This window comes from Apodemus sylvaticus, chromosome 1, assembly GCF_947179515.1.
Source record: "Apodemus sylvaticus chromosome 1, mApoSyl1.1, whole genome shotgun sequence".
Taxonomy (NCBI): Eukaryota; Metazoa; Chordata; class Mammalia; order Rodentia; family Muridae; genus Apodemus; species Apodemus sylvaticus.
This window is the reverse complement of record NC_067472.1, coordinates 24,174,641-24,191,809: the sequence shown is the minus strand read 5'-3', so window position 1 is coordinate 24,191,809 and position 17,169 is coordinate 24,174,641. Positions and strand designations below refer to the sequence as shown.

Here is a 17,169-nt window from a genome sequence, read left to right as displayed (position 1 = left end):
AAAGAAGCTAAATAATTTTTTGATGATTTATCGATCTGCTTTTTCAGTTAGTACATTGTCAAGGAATGATATAATAGGACCATAGAGCTGGACTGATGGGGAGGGTCACTGGGCTAAAATGAACTAGTGTTCCTTTAAGTCAACACATTTTCATGAAGTTTTTACAAGCCTATCACCCTGAAATTAAAGGATGTCTATTGATTTCTCTTTTCTCGGCTTTTATCCCCTCCCATTCATATTGATAGTGTTCTGCCTGGAGACTGGAGATGCGGGGCCCACAGGCTGGCTCCTCTTGGGTTTGGGGGCTTTTGAACATGCTGGGTTTTCATTGTTTGCTGCATTCCTTTTTTGGTAATTCATCAGTATCTGTCAAATTTATTGTTTGCATTGGCTTTTATCTCTGCAGTTTTTGATTGAGAAACTGACACTGCATATCAGATATTTTGTTTTCTGCTATGCATAGTGCCTAAATGCTAAGAACCCATCCATAAGCAGTTTGGTTCTTAGAATAGAATGTCTTAGACTAGAATTTTTATTGTGTAATTTAAAGAACAAATATCCTAGTAAGTTATGAACTGTATTTGTTGTTCTTGTGGCCTTTCCCACTAACTCTGCATAAGCACTTTTGCACTAGTACACTGTAGCATGTATGTTTGGAAGATAGATTTCGATCATTTTCGTCTCCCAATTTAACTTTGTGATTAGTAGGAAGAAAGAAAACACAGTTACCAACTATCACTGGGTAAATATTTGTTAATTAAAATAAGGCAAAACATGGCATGTCCCCTGAAAGTCATTATTTTCCTAACCATAAATCCTAGATCTTTGACTCCCACCGTGGGAATCAGCCCATCGCCTAATTATAATCGTTTGCAGGCAGCCACCCTAGAAGGATTACGCTGGGAAACTTTGACCTAAAAGAGTTTATGTAAACTCTGTTAAACATCTGCTTGAGTTAGAGATAGGGTGGGTGCAGGGGCACAGGCCTTGAAGGCCAGTGTTCAGGAAGTAGAGGCAGGAAGGTAGATCTCTGGGTGTTCAAGGCCAGTCTGGTGTACATAGTGAGTTCCGAGGCAGCCAGAGCTACATAAGACACCTTCTCTCTCTCTCTCTCTCTCTCTCTCTCTCTCTCTCTCTCTCTCTCTCTCTCTCACACACACACACACACACAAGATTCAGCTGTGCAATCTGTAGGGCAAACATTAAAAACTTGGTGTTTTAAGAAAATTGAAGTAAGGCTGTCAGTCAATTTCATATCATGTATCTCAGTGAAAGAAAATCTCGAGTATCAGTTTCCGTAGTTAGGTAGCTTGCATTTGATTGAGTAGAAATAAAGCTCAAGTGGAAGGGACCGGCAACCCTTCCCATGGTAACTGTGACTGTACCACAGACCAGCATGCGGAGTGGAGGCGAGGACTCCAACTCTAGGGGGGTTGATTTGTAGGTAGAGTTTAAGTAGTAATAACAGCAAGAGCTCAAATTACACAGTTGACTTCCTTTGTTCTGTCTTAGCTGAACATACAAAGGAGAATAAACTGCTTTGTCAGTATTGTGATTCAGTGTAATAAATGCCATAGTTTCATGTGCATTTAAAAATGTTACATTGTTTCAAGAGATCTGAAATAAGTCCTCAAAATTTATAATTTTCCTTGTGCAGTTAGCACTTTTAGTAGTAATATTGTGTCCTGAGAAAGATGAGCTTTAGTTCTCTGTAGAATACAGAACCGGAAAAGCCAACAGTCAATATTATACCAGTAAGAAGAGTGCCAGGTGTAAAGCCTTGTGATAGATATTTTCCCATCTGTTTCCAGGTTTGCTTGTTTACGTTTTGTGTTTGTTTGCTTTTGCCTAGGGGAAGGTTGCCCAGACTGCTTGCATGTCGGCCTGCCAACATCTGTCCACATCCTTAATGCAGATGCTGCTGGACAGTGAGTTAAAGCAGGTCAGCATGGGAGCCGTGCAGCAGTTTAACCTCGATGTCATACAGTGCGAACGTAAGTACACACTGTCCAGCTCCCGCGCCTTCTCCACAAACCTACAGTTAAATGCTATGGGAGGCTGTCTGTAGTAGGTCAGCTTGAAAAGAAGGAAGACAGCCCAAGGGCACTGGACTTTTTTTGGCAGCTTTAGAAGTAAAGCTAACTCCTTCCTAGGAAGAAAGATATCTCAGCTTCACATAACAGCCTCAAAGAGGTTCACTGAAGTGCTGCTCTACATCAAGGTAACTAAAGAAGTGCTTTCTTCCCTCTGGTCATTCTTGCCTCTCTGGGACTCTCCTAATGCCTGCTATAAGTGAATGAAACAGTCCCCGGCCTGTCACTTTTACTTTTTCTGAACGTGTAGGTTATTGCTGAGAGACCTTGCATACCAGTGGCGCCCTGCAGTCTGTTCCTCATTCCTACACTGTTTTCCAGCCTTGACAACTGCAGTTGTTTTTCCACATCGCTGTGTTCAGATGATGCATTTTGCATCTTCTGTGGTCTCGGGTTGATGTTCACGAATGAGCCTTAGAACTCCTAGGATTAGCCTTGTGACACAGGCTTCAGACACGGGGTTTTATCAAACCGGCAGTCTAACTCGCTGCCTGAAAACTTTGAGTCATTTTCAGGCAGCATTCTTGATGAATGGGTCCCTGGTTGACCATGAATGGTTAAATGATGAAGAGCCCTGGTTGACAAAGGGCTTGGACATCTCCATTGACCATTAAGAATCACTGAGGCACGAGACAGATTACAAACAAGTTTCTGGGGGAAAAGTTACAATAATATAATTACTTAAAAAACTAAAAAGATGTCAGTGGTCTTCAACTAAAATAGAAATAGCATATTTTTCCAGCAATAAGTATAAAGTATTTGTGCATCTACTATGTATAATGTATTCTGCTGGGGCGGGGGGGGGGGGGGGGGGGGGGGGGAAGGTCTGCTTTTTACTTGAAAGTGATTCTAACTTTATTTTACCAGAAACCTTTTGTTTTTATCAAAGTAAAATTCTTATTTGTAAAATATCTATTTTGTATTTATAAAAGTATTTGACTCCAAACCTTAGAACTTCCTAAGTTCACATCAGTTATTATTCTCCTCCTACAGATTATCTGCCCCTCCCCCCCCTCCATTCTTTCTTTTCCCCCTTCTTTTTTTTTTTTTGAGACAGGGTTTCTCTGTGTAGCTCTGGCAGTCCTGCAACTCACTCTGTAGACCAGGCTGGCCTCAAACTCAGAAATCCGCCTGCCTCTGCCTCCCAAGTGCTGGGGTTAAAGGCTTGTGCCACCACCACCTGGCTTTTTTCCCCTTCTCTTCATTTCTTTCTTTATTTTTAATTTGACTTTAATTAACATACAAAGTAGTAGATTTCCTTACAGCATTTTTATGCACACCGAGCTTTGGTGGAGTACTCTACCTCAGCCCCTCCTCACCCTCCCCTTCTGCTTGTACCCTTTGACCCCAGCATTTCATTTTCCATGTCCTTTTCTTGTGCTGAGAACCAAACCAAAGGTCTGGTTCAATTCTAAACACATGTTCTACCCCTGAGCAACACCCCAACTTAAACTGGTTTCTTACAGTTTTTAAGAAGTTGTGTTTTGAGATCATTACAGTCTGATATTGCTTATGTCAATATTTTATATACATATTGCTTGATTCATTTTTTATTTTATCTTTAGTATGGCTTCAAAATAACTAGGTATTTGGCCAGCTAGCTGATTCACTAGGTAAAGGCAGTTTCTGCCAAGCCTGAGTTTATTCTGAGAACCCACATGGTAGAAGGAGGAAACTAAGTCCTGCAAGTTGCCCTCTGACCTCTGCATGTGTGCTGTGGTGTAAACATGTGCTCACCTTTGTGTATGCACACACAATAAATAAATACAACAAAACTTTAATGATAATCAGCAGTTGAACATCTTGTTGGGTTAGGTTGTGCCTTGTTACATATATTGCTGAATGATAGACATTGCTGTTTGTGTAGGCAGGTTTCTGGTATCTTTTTGTTTTGTTTTGTTTTGTCTTGTTTTTCCGAGACAGGGTTTCTCTGTGTAGTCCTGGCTGTCCTGGAACTCACTCTGTAGACCAAGCTGGCCTCGAACTCAGAAATCCGCCTGCCTCTGCCTCCCAAGGACTTGCATAGTCCTTCTCCAAGTCCACCTTCCTCTTCTCTTTTGAGAAGGGGAAGCCCCCCTCTGGTGTTACCCACTCTCCCACTAGCCAAGACCGTCCATTTAGAGGCAGGCAGGCACCAGACTCAGGGATAGCCCCTGCTCCTGTTGTTGGGGACCCACATGAAGACCAAGCTGCTCATCTGCTACATGTGTGCAGAGGGCCTGGGTGCAGCTGTTCTCACTTTTTCATTGGTGGTTCAGTCTCTGGGAGCCCGCAGGGGTCCAGGTGAGTTGATCTTCCTGTGGTGGATTCTCTATCTTCTTCAGGTCCCTCAGTCCTTCTCCCAACTCTTCCAGAAGATGCCCAGAGCTTCATCTAAGTTTGTGTGTGAGTCTCTGTATCTCCTTCCATTGGCTGCTGGGAGGAGCCTCTCAGAGGACTTATGCTAGGTTCCTGTCTGCAAGCATATCAGAGTGTCATTAATAGTATCAGTGGTTGGTTCTTGTCCATGGGATGGGTCTCAATTTGGGGCAGCCATTGCTTGGCCATTCCCTCAGTCTCTGCTCTATTTGTGTCCCTGAACATCTTATAGGAAGGATACATTTTGGGTCAAAGGTTTTGTGGTGGGTTGCTGTCCTTATCCCTCTTCTGGGAGTCCTGCCCGGCTACAGAAAGTAGCTACTTCCCACTATAGTCGACAGACCCGAAGAAGCCAAATAACAAGGAGGGTCCAGGGGAGGATGGTTGAATCTTGCTTAGAAGGGGAAACAAAATAGATATCGGAGGTTGATGGGAGGGAACTAGATGGGGAGGGATGGGGAAGGGGTGAGGAGCTAATAGGTAGGGAGAGCAGGGGAGAGAGAGAGAGAAGGGAAATGGGGGGAGGGCAATCCATAGGATGTTCCAGAGACACATCCTATGATGGGGGTGGGGTGGAGGCCCCAGGAGGTCTATGGGGCAGCTCTAGCTGATGGTGTCTCTGTTTTCTTAACTCCCTGTGGAGGACTATAGAAAAGCATGGGCTGTGCCCCCATCCCAGGCCTTGCCACTCTAGGACATTTTCTACCTCTAGCCGGCCCTTTGGGCAGTTACTAAAGGCACCATTTGAATCTCTCAGAGAAAACCAAGAAAGGAAATGCAATCTGGCATCCTGTGCAAGAGGGACAAACCTTACTCTATTGAGCTGAGTCTCTGTCCCCAGAGACGTGGGAGGGAGGGAGGGACTTGCTTTAAGATTTTGCCTTTGATTGTCCCTCCCTTTTCAAGTTTATCATGCATGACTGCTGTAATCATTACATTTTTCTTGTTTTTTTTTTCTTTTTGGGCATTTTCTTTTAAACTTAACTAGTTTCTGTATGTGTGCGTACACATGTGTGTGTTTGTGATGGCATGCATGTGGCGTTCAGAAGACATTACAGGAGTTAGTTCTCTCCTTCTACCCTGTGGGTTTCAGGGATCAAACTCAGGTCATCAGGTTTGGTTGCAAGGGCCTTTGCTGCTACACCATTCCCCTGATGCCCTGTAACTGCTACTCCTTAATACAGTATCACATATTCAGTACTTACTGAACAAATAGAGATGACCTTTGTGTTTATTTTACTACCTCCAATGTTAAATATTCTTTTCCAAAGTGTATCTCTTAACTTTAAACAGTGAATTTATAGTATAAATAATGTTGAACTCTCTCATACTTTTTCTGGTAGAAAAAAATATACACTCTCTCCCATCCACTGGCAAGTTTGGGATTGTTGTGTGTATTAATCACGTGAAAGCAAAACTTTCTCTAATACTGTAAGTATGTTAAGAGAATTAAAAAAATTAGTTCTTAAAAAAATAAGTTCTTATGTTTTAAGTAATCATTTTTCAAGTCTAGGGAAATGTAGTTTTAAAATATAAAGCTTATTTTCGGTTTTCTGCATATTGGGACAGGGGAAGAAAAAAGGTAGAGAGGAAGAGGAGTTTAGCCAGATGAGGAAGGGGAGGCTAGAAGGCTTGATGAGCTGTGCCCATCTTAGCATCATGGCATTCGCCTGGCGTATGAAGCGGAAATGCCGGCGGTCAGATGAAGAATTCTTGAAGTCAGTCGCTGGGCTTCCCCACCCAATGGTCATGGCACACAGACTTTCACACTCCTCCATGCTGAGGTCATCCGGCCCTGGAGACAAGAGCAAACTAACTGTACGCTGTGTGTAGAATGATCCCGCTGTAGAGTAGTCCAGCCCCGCCTTGAACATCCGATTGGAAGGGTTAACTGTATTTCAGAGAATGTGTTTCTATGATGAGACACATGTTGATGGGTTACATTGACCTGAAACCACTTGCTTTCTGAACTTCTCTTAAGTGAGAATTTGAGTCTTAGAGCTAGAGTGCCCACTGGTCTATGTTGTGTCCTTTTGTAAGAAATGTTCTCACCAAAAGGAAAATGTCCCCCTAGAGCTGTCTTTATGGACATTAGAGAAAGTTTGCCCTTTCTACTTGGAGCCAACTCCTTCCACAGCCCATGGCTGTTCAGGTGAGATACAAACTAGATTTCTGTTGCCTGCATCCTCCTGCCTCCTCATTTGGTCATATGTGTAGAAGAAGATGTGCCACAATTTTTCTGTGGCATATCTGCTTAGAGTCATGCACCAAAACTTTCATCCTCAAGTTAATTCTATAAAAAGTCTCTTTATCCCCTAACATTCTGTCCATTAATTTAGCTCTCTACACTGCGTTGCATTGTCTGATGCTATAGTTTAGGGATACCACTATAAACATGTAGTCAGGCTGTCATGCACACCCTTCTGTATGCTATATTTTCTTAACCTAAACTGCAGGGCATAGTGTCATATACTTATAATCCTGGCACTTGGAAGTCTGAGGCAGGGGGATTGCCATAAGTTCAAGGCCAGCTTAGGCTACATGGTGAGAGCCCTCCAGTGTTTTAAAAATAAACTATAAAGAAGCTCAAACTAGTCTTTCCTATTGTCTAAAATGTACTTTGAAATAACCAAAGATATGGCATTCTAAAATCTAGTAGTGATGGGTCTGGGAAGCTGGCACAGTTTCCGAGCACGAGGACCTCAGTTCTTATTGCCAGCACCCATGGGGAAAGCTGGACACAGTGGTACACAACTACAGTCCTTGGTAGAATCCAGAGACAGGTGGATCCTGCAGCTTATTTTATAGCCGTACTAGCAGAATCAGTGAGTTCCAAGTTCCTTGAGAAACAAAGTCTTGGAAATAAAATGGAAAATATGTGTTTTTCTGTGTGTGTGTCGTATATGTGAGTGGAGGTCAAAGCAAAACTCATGGGAGTTATTTCCGTCCTCCCTCCATGCCCAGAGATCAGCCTCAAGTTGCCAGGCCTGGTGGCAAGTATGTTTACCACTGAACCATCTCTCCAGCCTTACTGAAGCTCTAAATCAAGACTTGATAGAATCTGTATTACAAAAAGTTAACCTTAATGTCATGGAAATTAAAGTGGATGCCCAGAGAGGCTGAAAGCAGGGAGACAATGCTAAAAGACTTAAGCTTTTCCTTTTCGAAGATAAACAGAACCTGATATTAGAAAGTAGAAATAAAAACTCAGGAAAATTGATTGCAGACATTGTGGAAAGGGGGATATATGAAATTAGTGAATCAATTGAATGTGATTGGATTAAGATGATTAGAGTTAGAGACATACACAGTGGAGAGACCTACAGAATACATGTTGTAGTTAAAGGGGGGTATGAAGGGGGCAAAAGAAGATATTTGTGTATATAGGATGGATTAATGAAATTCTATGCCCCCCATGGCAGCTTTATGAAAGTTGCACAGTGTGTGTTTATTTGTTGAAGAGACAAACAATAAAGCAGCCGTCTCTGTCTAAGGTCACTTGAGGCAGTCTACAAGGCCGCCTGGCCGTGCTGCACTTCAAATCCACACATTTAACTCTTTAATGTAAACATACCTGATGGTTATTCCTCTTTGAACACCTGGTATATTGCAGAGCTGTGGATAAATGGCCGTTTGCTGTTCGGAGCTAAACAGCCAGGGTTTCCTGGTTCCCTGGTGGGACCAGCTTCCCCCATCTGGTCATTTTTCTTTGAAACTTGTTCTGCTTTTTTACTACCTTTTGTGGCAACCCTGAGTCAAATCTGATTTTAAAATGTTCAGGTCCAGGAATGTGGAACTGTGTGTGGACTTAGGAAGAGTGCTTTCCTCCCTCTTTCTAGTGGTCTTACTCGGTAGCTCAGGCTGGCCCTGCCCTCAGTTCCAGTTTGGACTCTGCCATTTGATTATCAAGACGCCTCAGAATTTCCTCTAAAACACAGAATTTAGAGTTTAGGATTTCCCAGATTATCCTCCGAGAGGCCAGAAACTTTCAGGCAGATGGAGAACGCAGAGTACTGAGGCCATATGTTAACTGGTCCCTTCATATTTAGGAGGTACGTGGCATGTAGAAGATACAGCACTAAACAAGATAGAATGGTGGCACCCTTACTCCAGCGAGGAGGCAAAACCTCATTAACGATTATTTAAAAAACTGTTGAATTCTGTAAAAGTAGTTGATACTTTTGAGAAAACAGACATTTAAATATGAAATCTCATGAAGTATCTAGTAGGGTCAGCGCATGTCTGTGGTGGGCGTGTTTGCTTATCTTGATTATAACCACAGTACTGGCATCGCTCCATATTTAGTTAGGAAGATAACCAGGGATGCATACGTGGGAAATGCGGAGCTGAGTGTCCCTGAGAGCCGCAGTGAGTGTCTGAACCCTTTCCAGAACAAGATACATTTCTTCTTGATTGGGGCTGATTTGCCATGCTTTTCATAGGTGTTCTAAATCTGTACATATATTCTGCTTCATGTTTATTAGTATGTTATGCCTCAGTGTAGGTACCTTGCAGATAGAGGCATATTGAAGAATAGCTATATCCTCTTACTAAATTGTTAGAAAAGTGTCTCAGAAATCCTTTGCACTACTGACAAAATACAGGATATTACCAAAGCATCGGGAAACCAGATTCTACTCCATATTAAAAAAAATCCAGACTAGATATAGGATATATATGTTCTAGATTTAGATTATATATTCATATTTTCATAATTCTACATACATATCTCATGAGCTTATGATCTATTAAGAGTTTAATATCTGAAATACCTAGGTATTAGAGAAGCACTGTATCAGTCTGGGCAGTGGTGCTGCACACCTTTAATCCCAGCACTCAAGAAGCAGAGGCAGGCAGAGCTCTGAGTTTGAGGCCAGCCTGGTCTGCAGAGGGAGTTCCAGGACTACAGTTCCAGAGCAACACAGAGAAACTCTTGTCTTGAAAACTGCCTCCCAAAAAAAAAGAAAGAAAAGGAGGAAAAAAAGAAAAGGACTGGAGGGAGGGAGGGAGGGAGGGAGGGAGGGAGGGGGAAGGAGTGAGGGAGGGAAAGCTGTGTATCAGAGCGTGGCCCCTCCTTCTCTTGTACTGAACCCTCAACAGGGCCTGTGCTTACTCAGCTAGCGCTCTCCCACTGAGCTGCAGTCCCTGGCCTTTTCTGCTTTGAGACAGCATCTCACTAAATTGTCAGCCTGGCCTCAAACTTCTAGACCCCTGCTGGGATTACAGGTGTGCCAGCATGGTGGCCGGCTTGACGTCTGCTCTGATGGTTCAGTCATTGGGGTATGGATAAATCTCCAGGCAGTTCATCATTTTGGATAAAGACTTAACACACCTAAAAGCTAAACAGAACAAAGCAAACAAACAAAACCCACTAGCGGCAGAAATCTTTGTATATTTTTGGTTTTCCTGGTGGAGGCCATGGTCTTAGGACCTGATTTTAACCTTGGTGCTGATCCTCGTATTCAAATAAGGGTATTGAGAGCAAGTCATGGGCTGATGTAAGCAGACTACTTCAGTGTCAGCAACAGTTGCTGAATGTTGCTATGTTGTTTGGGTACCAGATTTCTTCCACACTAATAGGGCTCCAAATGTTGGTTGAGGGTACCTTGCGTAGGTTTATGTCCAAGAAGTGGAGATGTCTAGATATCATCACTGTGTATCAGATGGGATGATAAATATCGTTAAGGCTCTCATCTCTCTGCTGCCAACCACTTGTAATCTAATACAAGTCAGGCGAATGCTGACTCCTGACACCCCACTGCGGCTTCTGTGTGAGGAAACCACTAGAGGGCGCCATTAGTCACTCCGTACAATGCATCCACACAGGTACCTGGCCTACCCAAAGTCTGATCTCAAATCAGCTATTTTAATTTCAGCTTTACCAAGAGATGTGCATCTGTGCATGCATGTGCATGCACACACATAGATAAAATGTAAGAGAAACATTTTCATAAAATTTGACATTTTTTTTAAAGAGAAAGGGAATAAAAACTGGGGTTGACAAGTTGACCTGCAAATTGCCCTCTGGCTTACATGTATGCTCAGTCATCACACGTGCACACACATAGAGACACACATGTACTAATAATGAATGTAAAAATAAAGTCAACTTAGGGGCAACAAAAATTATGTTTGGGTTGCTTGTTTGTTTTAGTTTTAGTTTTGTTTTGTTTGCATAGCCCTGGCTGTCCTAGAACTCAGTATGTAGACCAGGCAGGCCTGGAACTCAAAAGATCCCAAGTGCTGACTGGTATATCATCACCTTCTGGCTTAAGATTATGAAAGGAGATATTTAGAATAGCCTTCTTAAATTTTTTTTAAAGATTTGTTTATTTATTATATGTAAGTACACTGACACTGTCTTCAGACACTCCAGAAGAGGGCGTCAGATCTCATTATGGATGGTTGTGAGCCACCATGTAGTTGCAGGGATTTTGAACTCAGGACCTTCAGAAGATCAGTCAGTGCTCTTAACCTCTGAGCCATCTCTCCAGCCTCTTCTTAAATGTTTTAAAGCTTAAAATCTATTAAATGCTTTTGAAAGGCCAGAATCATTATATGTCTTTTGAAAACACCTTTACAGGAACAGAGATGGCCCCACAGTAGGGGCAAGCACTGATTGTTGTTATTACTAACTGATGGCCTCAGGCAGAGCAAGGGAACCCTCAAGGATGGCAGACAGTCTGGCTGAGCTGAGGAGTTTAATCCATCGGGGATGTCCAAGTGTTTAAAAGACAGGACTGTTCTTCAGGGGTCCTGAGTCATTGATGGCCAAGAATTGTCCAGTGCGTGGTCTTCCACCCAGCATTTGTTTAATATTTCCTCTACACCAGACACAGATATCTAAAGCTAAAAACAAAAAACAAAAAACAAAAACTCTGCTTTCTGAGAATTTTTGTTCAATGGAAAAAAAGAGCTCAAAATTTCAGTTTTGTTGAAAAATGCATTAGAAATATTCTCTTACCCACTCAGTTATCCGGTGTCTATACCCCAAGTATGATAGGATTTTGTGTTTACACCACATGTGGCTATTGAATTTAAATTAGTATGGAATAAAACTATCTAGTCTGTGCTATATTTAAAAGTCATTTCCATCATCGCAGGAGGTTCTGTTGGACCACATTTTCCTAGATTGAATCAACAGTCTAGGTAATATGTTAACTACAGGTGGAATTTATTGCTCATTTCTTTTCCCACTGTTTACTTATTAAACTTTGATCGAATGTTTATTATTGGGTGGTAGGGAAGAGAGTATGCTCCTTACCATTGGGGAGTTCTGGTTTCCTGGGAGAACCCAGACAGATAAACAATGAGAAGGCAGCAGAGTGGGCAGTGTGGTAGGATTCACACAGGAAGTTCCAGTAAAAACACAGAGGGAACAGCTTACAGTCTGCAGGGATAATGGGTGTCTTCCCCAGAAGGTGATGATTGAATTGAGGGATAAGTAAGAGTTACACAGGTGGGAGGAAAGAAGACTGCTCCAGGCAGGAGGATCAAAGGCATTGTGAAGAGAGCCTGTTGTGTGCAAGGAAACGTGGGGAACCTTGTTTGGAAAGAGTTTCAGGAAAGTCTTCAGAGCTGAGGCCAGAGACTAGGCAAAGGCCACTTATAAAAGACCTAAGTCTTGTTTACTGTGCGGGTGACAGCCATTGAATGCTAAACTTTGAAATGCTGGAGGAACAGTTACATCTGACATAAACCACACTGGAATAAGAGCAAAGAGAAGCAGCCCAGAGAGCAGATGAAGTATTTAGTGATCCAAGCAAGATGGCGATAGCTTGAGCTAAGAGAGAAATGGCCGAAACTCAGGAAAGACTGTAGGGTTGACTGTATTTGTGTTTTAAACAAACAAATGACAAAGTATGAAGCTGCCAGTCAAATTAAGTAGCCTATTATTACAAATGTCCTCTGTGTTGTGTGATTTGAGGTTGCTAAATCACTTTCTATCTCTAAGAGATATTTGAGGAAAAAGCCCTGAGAGTTAAGTCACCTTCTGTTCCTAAGAAATATTTGAGGAAAAAGCCCAGAGAGTTATGAACTGCTGGCGTGCTTTGCCTGCAGTCGTGAAATCCCCTTGAGGAAAGGACGCAGTCACGAAGGCTGACGACTGGATCAGTGGATCAAGTACCCAGATGCCCAGTTAGCTGTGTGGCCCTAGACAACTCATTTCACTTTTAATTTTTCTATGCTAGAAAACGAAGGGCTGGGCAGCTTTTAACCTGAGCTGACTGTGGGGACGTTCAGAGTGGGTATCTCTTGGCTTGAAGATTTCACAAGCCAAGGATGGATTTCATCCATGTGTCCCGTTTGCCAAAACCAGTTGTCATAATGATCAAGGCAGATGGCAGATGAGAAAGTGCTTTATGAACTGTAAGACGCTATACAAATTTATGATATTATAATTTCAACACTAAGCTTTTGGGCTTAATGCCAAGCCAGTAAACATTTAACTGTCATGTCTTAAACAGGAATTGAAGGGGAAGGAAAAGAAGAAATTCATTCTTTTTTTAAATGACTTCTGGTGCTAGGAATCTTATCAGGGCCTTGTATACCCAGAGAACTGCTCCACCACTGATCTAACTCCCCTGTCCTGATTGCTTTCTGTGTAGAAACATTCTGGCAGCCAGAAGTGATGGCATACACCCATGATCCCCACATCTGGGGGGCTGAGGCAGGAGGACCATGGGTTTGAGAACTAAGTACATTCGGATTGCAGGCATAATTGAAATTACGCTGCCTTCCGTGCCTTATAGGTAAAGTTAATGTGATTTATAGAAAGGGATTATGTGATCCTAGACGGTTTTCTAAAGTTAGAAGATGTTCTTTTTTTTAAAGGATTTTTATTTTGGGGAGTGTGCATAAGTGTTTCATCTGTCTGTCTGTCTGTCTGTGCACCATGTACATGCCTGGTGCCATGGAGATCAGAAGAGGGGACCCGACCCCTGGAACGAGAGTTTCAGATGATTGTGAGACACCATGTGAGCATTGTGAACTGAGTCTTGGTCCTCTGCAGGATCAACAAGTGCTCCTAACCTGTGGGCCGTCTCTCCACCCTCTTAGAAGACCCTTACTTTTAAGAGGCATTGCAACTTCTCTTATCATTCTTCAATTAAAATCTAATAGGCCTAGAGAAACTCAGTTATCTGGGACTTAGGAAGGCGAGGGGGCGTTGCCACTGTGTGTGGCACATGCTGCTTTCCATGGTGGGAAGTAGGGCTGATAGGAGAATATTGTGCTGTCAAGGGTGAAGTGGCTAGATCTTATTATTAAAAACTGCTCTTCTGGTACTAGAGGGCCCAAGAAAGATGATTCAGCATCTGTTTTCTATCTTCACCTGGACCCTAGCAGAGGACCAGGAAGTTTGTGTGTTGGGAGAGTGGCAGCACATCTCGGTTAATTATATTCTAAAACTACACATCAAAGGGATTTAACACCCATTAACTAGCCAGGTCCATTTGCAGTGCAGTACCATAGCATGGGAGGCTGAGGCTGGAGGATCACTTGAGCCCAGTATGGACAATATAAGGCAGCACTGTCTACATGGGGGGGGGGGGAGGAGAAGGAGGGAGGAGGATGGAGGAAGAAGAGGAGGAGGAAAAGAAAGGAAAGAAGGAAGGAAGGGAGAAAAAAGAAAGAAAGAAAGAAAGAAAGAAAGAAAGAAAGAAAGAAAGAAAGAAAGAAAGAAGAAAAGAAAAATAGGATACACTTATATGGGCAAGAAGGGCAGAAAGACACAGAGAGATACAGACAGACAGACAGACAATCAGATGGGTGAGCCATGGTTTGTGGGAGAGGCCCTGTCTGTATTTTGCTTGCCCTTACTGTGAGCCTAGCCTGTAGCTGGTCAACCGACAGAATAAACAGACAATTCTGAGTTTTTTAATACAAAGAGAGGGGGGGAAAGATTTTTAGTGCTGTTCTAGAGAATTATGAAAAACTTTTGGTGGTCTGTTCAAAACAGTAAAAGAAAGACTGATACATTCAAGCTTTTCTGAATGCGCTGCAGTCTCTCATGGCTTTAATATCAATCCTCACCCCTTGCTCCCTCCCTCACCCCTTCTTCTTCTTATTCCTTTGTTTCCTGAGCTGGTAAATCGGCTAGCTGGTCATTTCCTTTCTTCCTTTGTCTTTCTTCTCATTTTCAAGAACTCACTGAGGCCTTGAATTATTGTCAGTGTTCCTGCTTCAGCCCCCTAAGTCGTTAGGCTGTTAGGATTAAAATTCTTAAAGCACAAAAAGTATTGAAAAATACCTTGAATTTTAAAAAATTGTCTTAAGATGTTCTTTCACTTTGAAGAAAAAAATGACTAAAGTGACATAAGCAGACGTTCTTGAATTCGTCCTGATGTTGCTGCTGAGATGTTGTACCTGTGCTCTGCTTGTGAGGCTGACTTCTTACCGTGTGTGTGGGGGGGGGGGGGAGCGGGGGGATCATTGTTAGCTAGACTGCTAGACGTGTGATTTCTACAGTGTCTGCTGTGTAACTAAGCCGATGTTTTGAAATGCATTTACACCCGTGGAATTGGTAGTTCAAAGTGCTTCTGTAACCGCTCACCCAAGGCCACAAAGAGTCAAACACTTTACTTTGATTGAAGTATATTACTACTCCTGAACCCTGTGTAGGATAACCCTTCTATATTTATTTTGGCTAAGGGTTACAGATTAAATGGTAGGCTAGAAGGTTAAAATTATTAGAATAGTTGTGGTAATGCGTTCAGAGAGCATATTCAGTAGAAATTGAAGGTCGTAAGTGGTCTTTGAATCGGTTGTATATAAACATTACAGTGTGTTTGTAATGAGTAGAAATGTAGCGATTGTATACTTAAATATTTTTCAATCTTGTTCTAATTCCTTTTTATTTTCTAAACTTTTAAACATTAGTGTTTGCCAGCTCTGAGCCTGTGCCAGGATTCCAAGGGGACACCCTGCAGCTGGCCTTCATTGACCTTAGACAGGTAAGCTGTGCTGATGCTCTCCACTGCATCTCCTGCCTTGTGTTAGTTTATTCTTAGTGGTACCACAATGCTTGTTTGTTCTTTAGAAGGTGCTTCTTCCGATGGCTGTGCACCTGGCAGACTCTGAACTTGCATTCCTATGGTGTCTCAACTTTATGGAGTATTTCCACAATGAGAATTTCTTGGAAATATTTTTTAATAATTTCGTGGTCGTACGTAACAATCAGTAGTAGTGACATTATTGTTACAATTCAAATTAAATGCAAATTAATTATCACTAGAAAATCATCCCTTGTTTAACATTTCATTAATGGTAATGTTTATAAGTTTTGTATATCACCAGAAAAAGGTTTTTAAAAAATAGTTATTCATTCTTATGTATTTTTCTCTGGTAAAAATATTCTAAGTCTAGTAACAAATGTGAACTTCTGTTTCTGCCTCTTACTCAGTTTTCAATGTTGACATTTCCGGTCTGTTGTGTTCTTTATTTTCTTTCCCTTTTCCATCTCCTCTGTGTGTTTTCTTCTTAGTCCTCTCTTCCTCTTTCTTCTCCTTTTTCTTTTTCTTTCTTAATCCTAGGATTAAAGAGCTTAGTAAAACTGGGGAGTCAGGGGGATCCCTTAGAGGGTCCAGGAGTGTTGGATTGACAGAGACTGCTATCCTTGTCAGGGACCATATGGAGACCAAACTAAAACAAAGGTATTGTGCTAGTGCGCCAACAGTGCCCTTCCCTGTGGGGACGGAGGTGACCCGTGGTGAAGTTCCACCCTTGTTATGAACAGGCCCTTACCACACGATGCTTGCAGTAAGACCTAGTTGAGCATGAATGTTTGGGGTTAGAGCTCTTTTTGCTATTCTCGTGCAGTCAGAGTGGAGAATGCATATTGATGCTTGTATATTCGTTGTTTGGTGAGCAAGTGTGATTGAGGTAGATACAATGTAGTGTGAGGTAATTCTGTGAGTGGAGATTAAGGGTTCTTGGGAGAAGACAGGAGCTTACCATGAGTCCTGGGGAAGAGAACACTACTTCACTACTTCAAGTCAGGGTTACAGGGCCGAGAAAGCACTTTCTCTAAAGCACTAACTTTCACTGCAGACAATCAATGTTTAGGTCTTATGCCAACATGGACCATGTTCTGGGCAATGTGAATCTATAGACAGCTGTGCTAGGTTGGGAAGAGTAGCAGAAAACCAGGAAGTTAGGCTGAGCACCTGCTCCCGAGGACCAGGGGAGATGCTACTGCAGTGGGTCCTTTTGAGGGACTTCTGTTGCTTACATTTGGTCTCTGAGAAAGGTTATCTAATACAGCAAGCTGGAAATAGGTTTCTCTATGTGTTCGTTTCTCTGGGAGGTTAAGACCACTCATTTACTAGGTACGCTTCTGTGTTGGAAGGACTTGAATGTTCTTCAACCCAGAGGACAGGACCCACGGGTGAGTCCCCTAACTATGAGTGATCTCTTCACAGAGATTTCCCATTTCATCTGAAGGTAAATGGTGCTAACTAGTTTATACAGTAACTGGTTTGTAGTCTATAGGATTATGAATAAGGCCACACAGCTTACAGAACTGAAGATAGATTGTTCCGAAGGGGATGAGGATGGAGCTTAGCTGATAGTTGAGGTCCTAGGTTTAAAAAACAAACAACCACAACCAGGCAAGGGAGCGAGGTGATATGCTCCTGTAATCTTAGCTAGAGCCTGGCTCAGCAACAAACACCCTCTTCAAACCAAACCACCACTAACCAAAACAGGCTCTCCTGTT

General features: G+C 42.4%; 1 protein-coding gene across 2 annotated transcripts in view; it reads left to right on the top strand.

Annotated features, from left to right (window-relative positions):
- The window catches only part of Exoc6 (exocyst complex component 6), a 143,522-nt gene that overhangs the window by 92,749 nt on the left and 33,604 nt on the right, over positions 1-17,169 (top strand). For both annotated transcript variants that reach the window (XM_052186626.1, XM_052186615.1), the window contains exons 19-20: positions 1,853-1,994; positions 15,333-15,406. In XM_052186626.1, the coding sequence (XP_052042586.1) occupies positions 1,853-1,994; positions 15,333-15,406 (216 nt within the window). The remainder of the gene's footprint in view (positions 1-1,852; positions 1,995-15,332; positions 15,407-17,169) is intronic.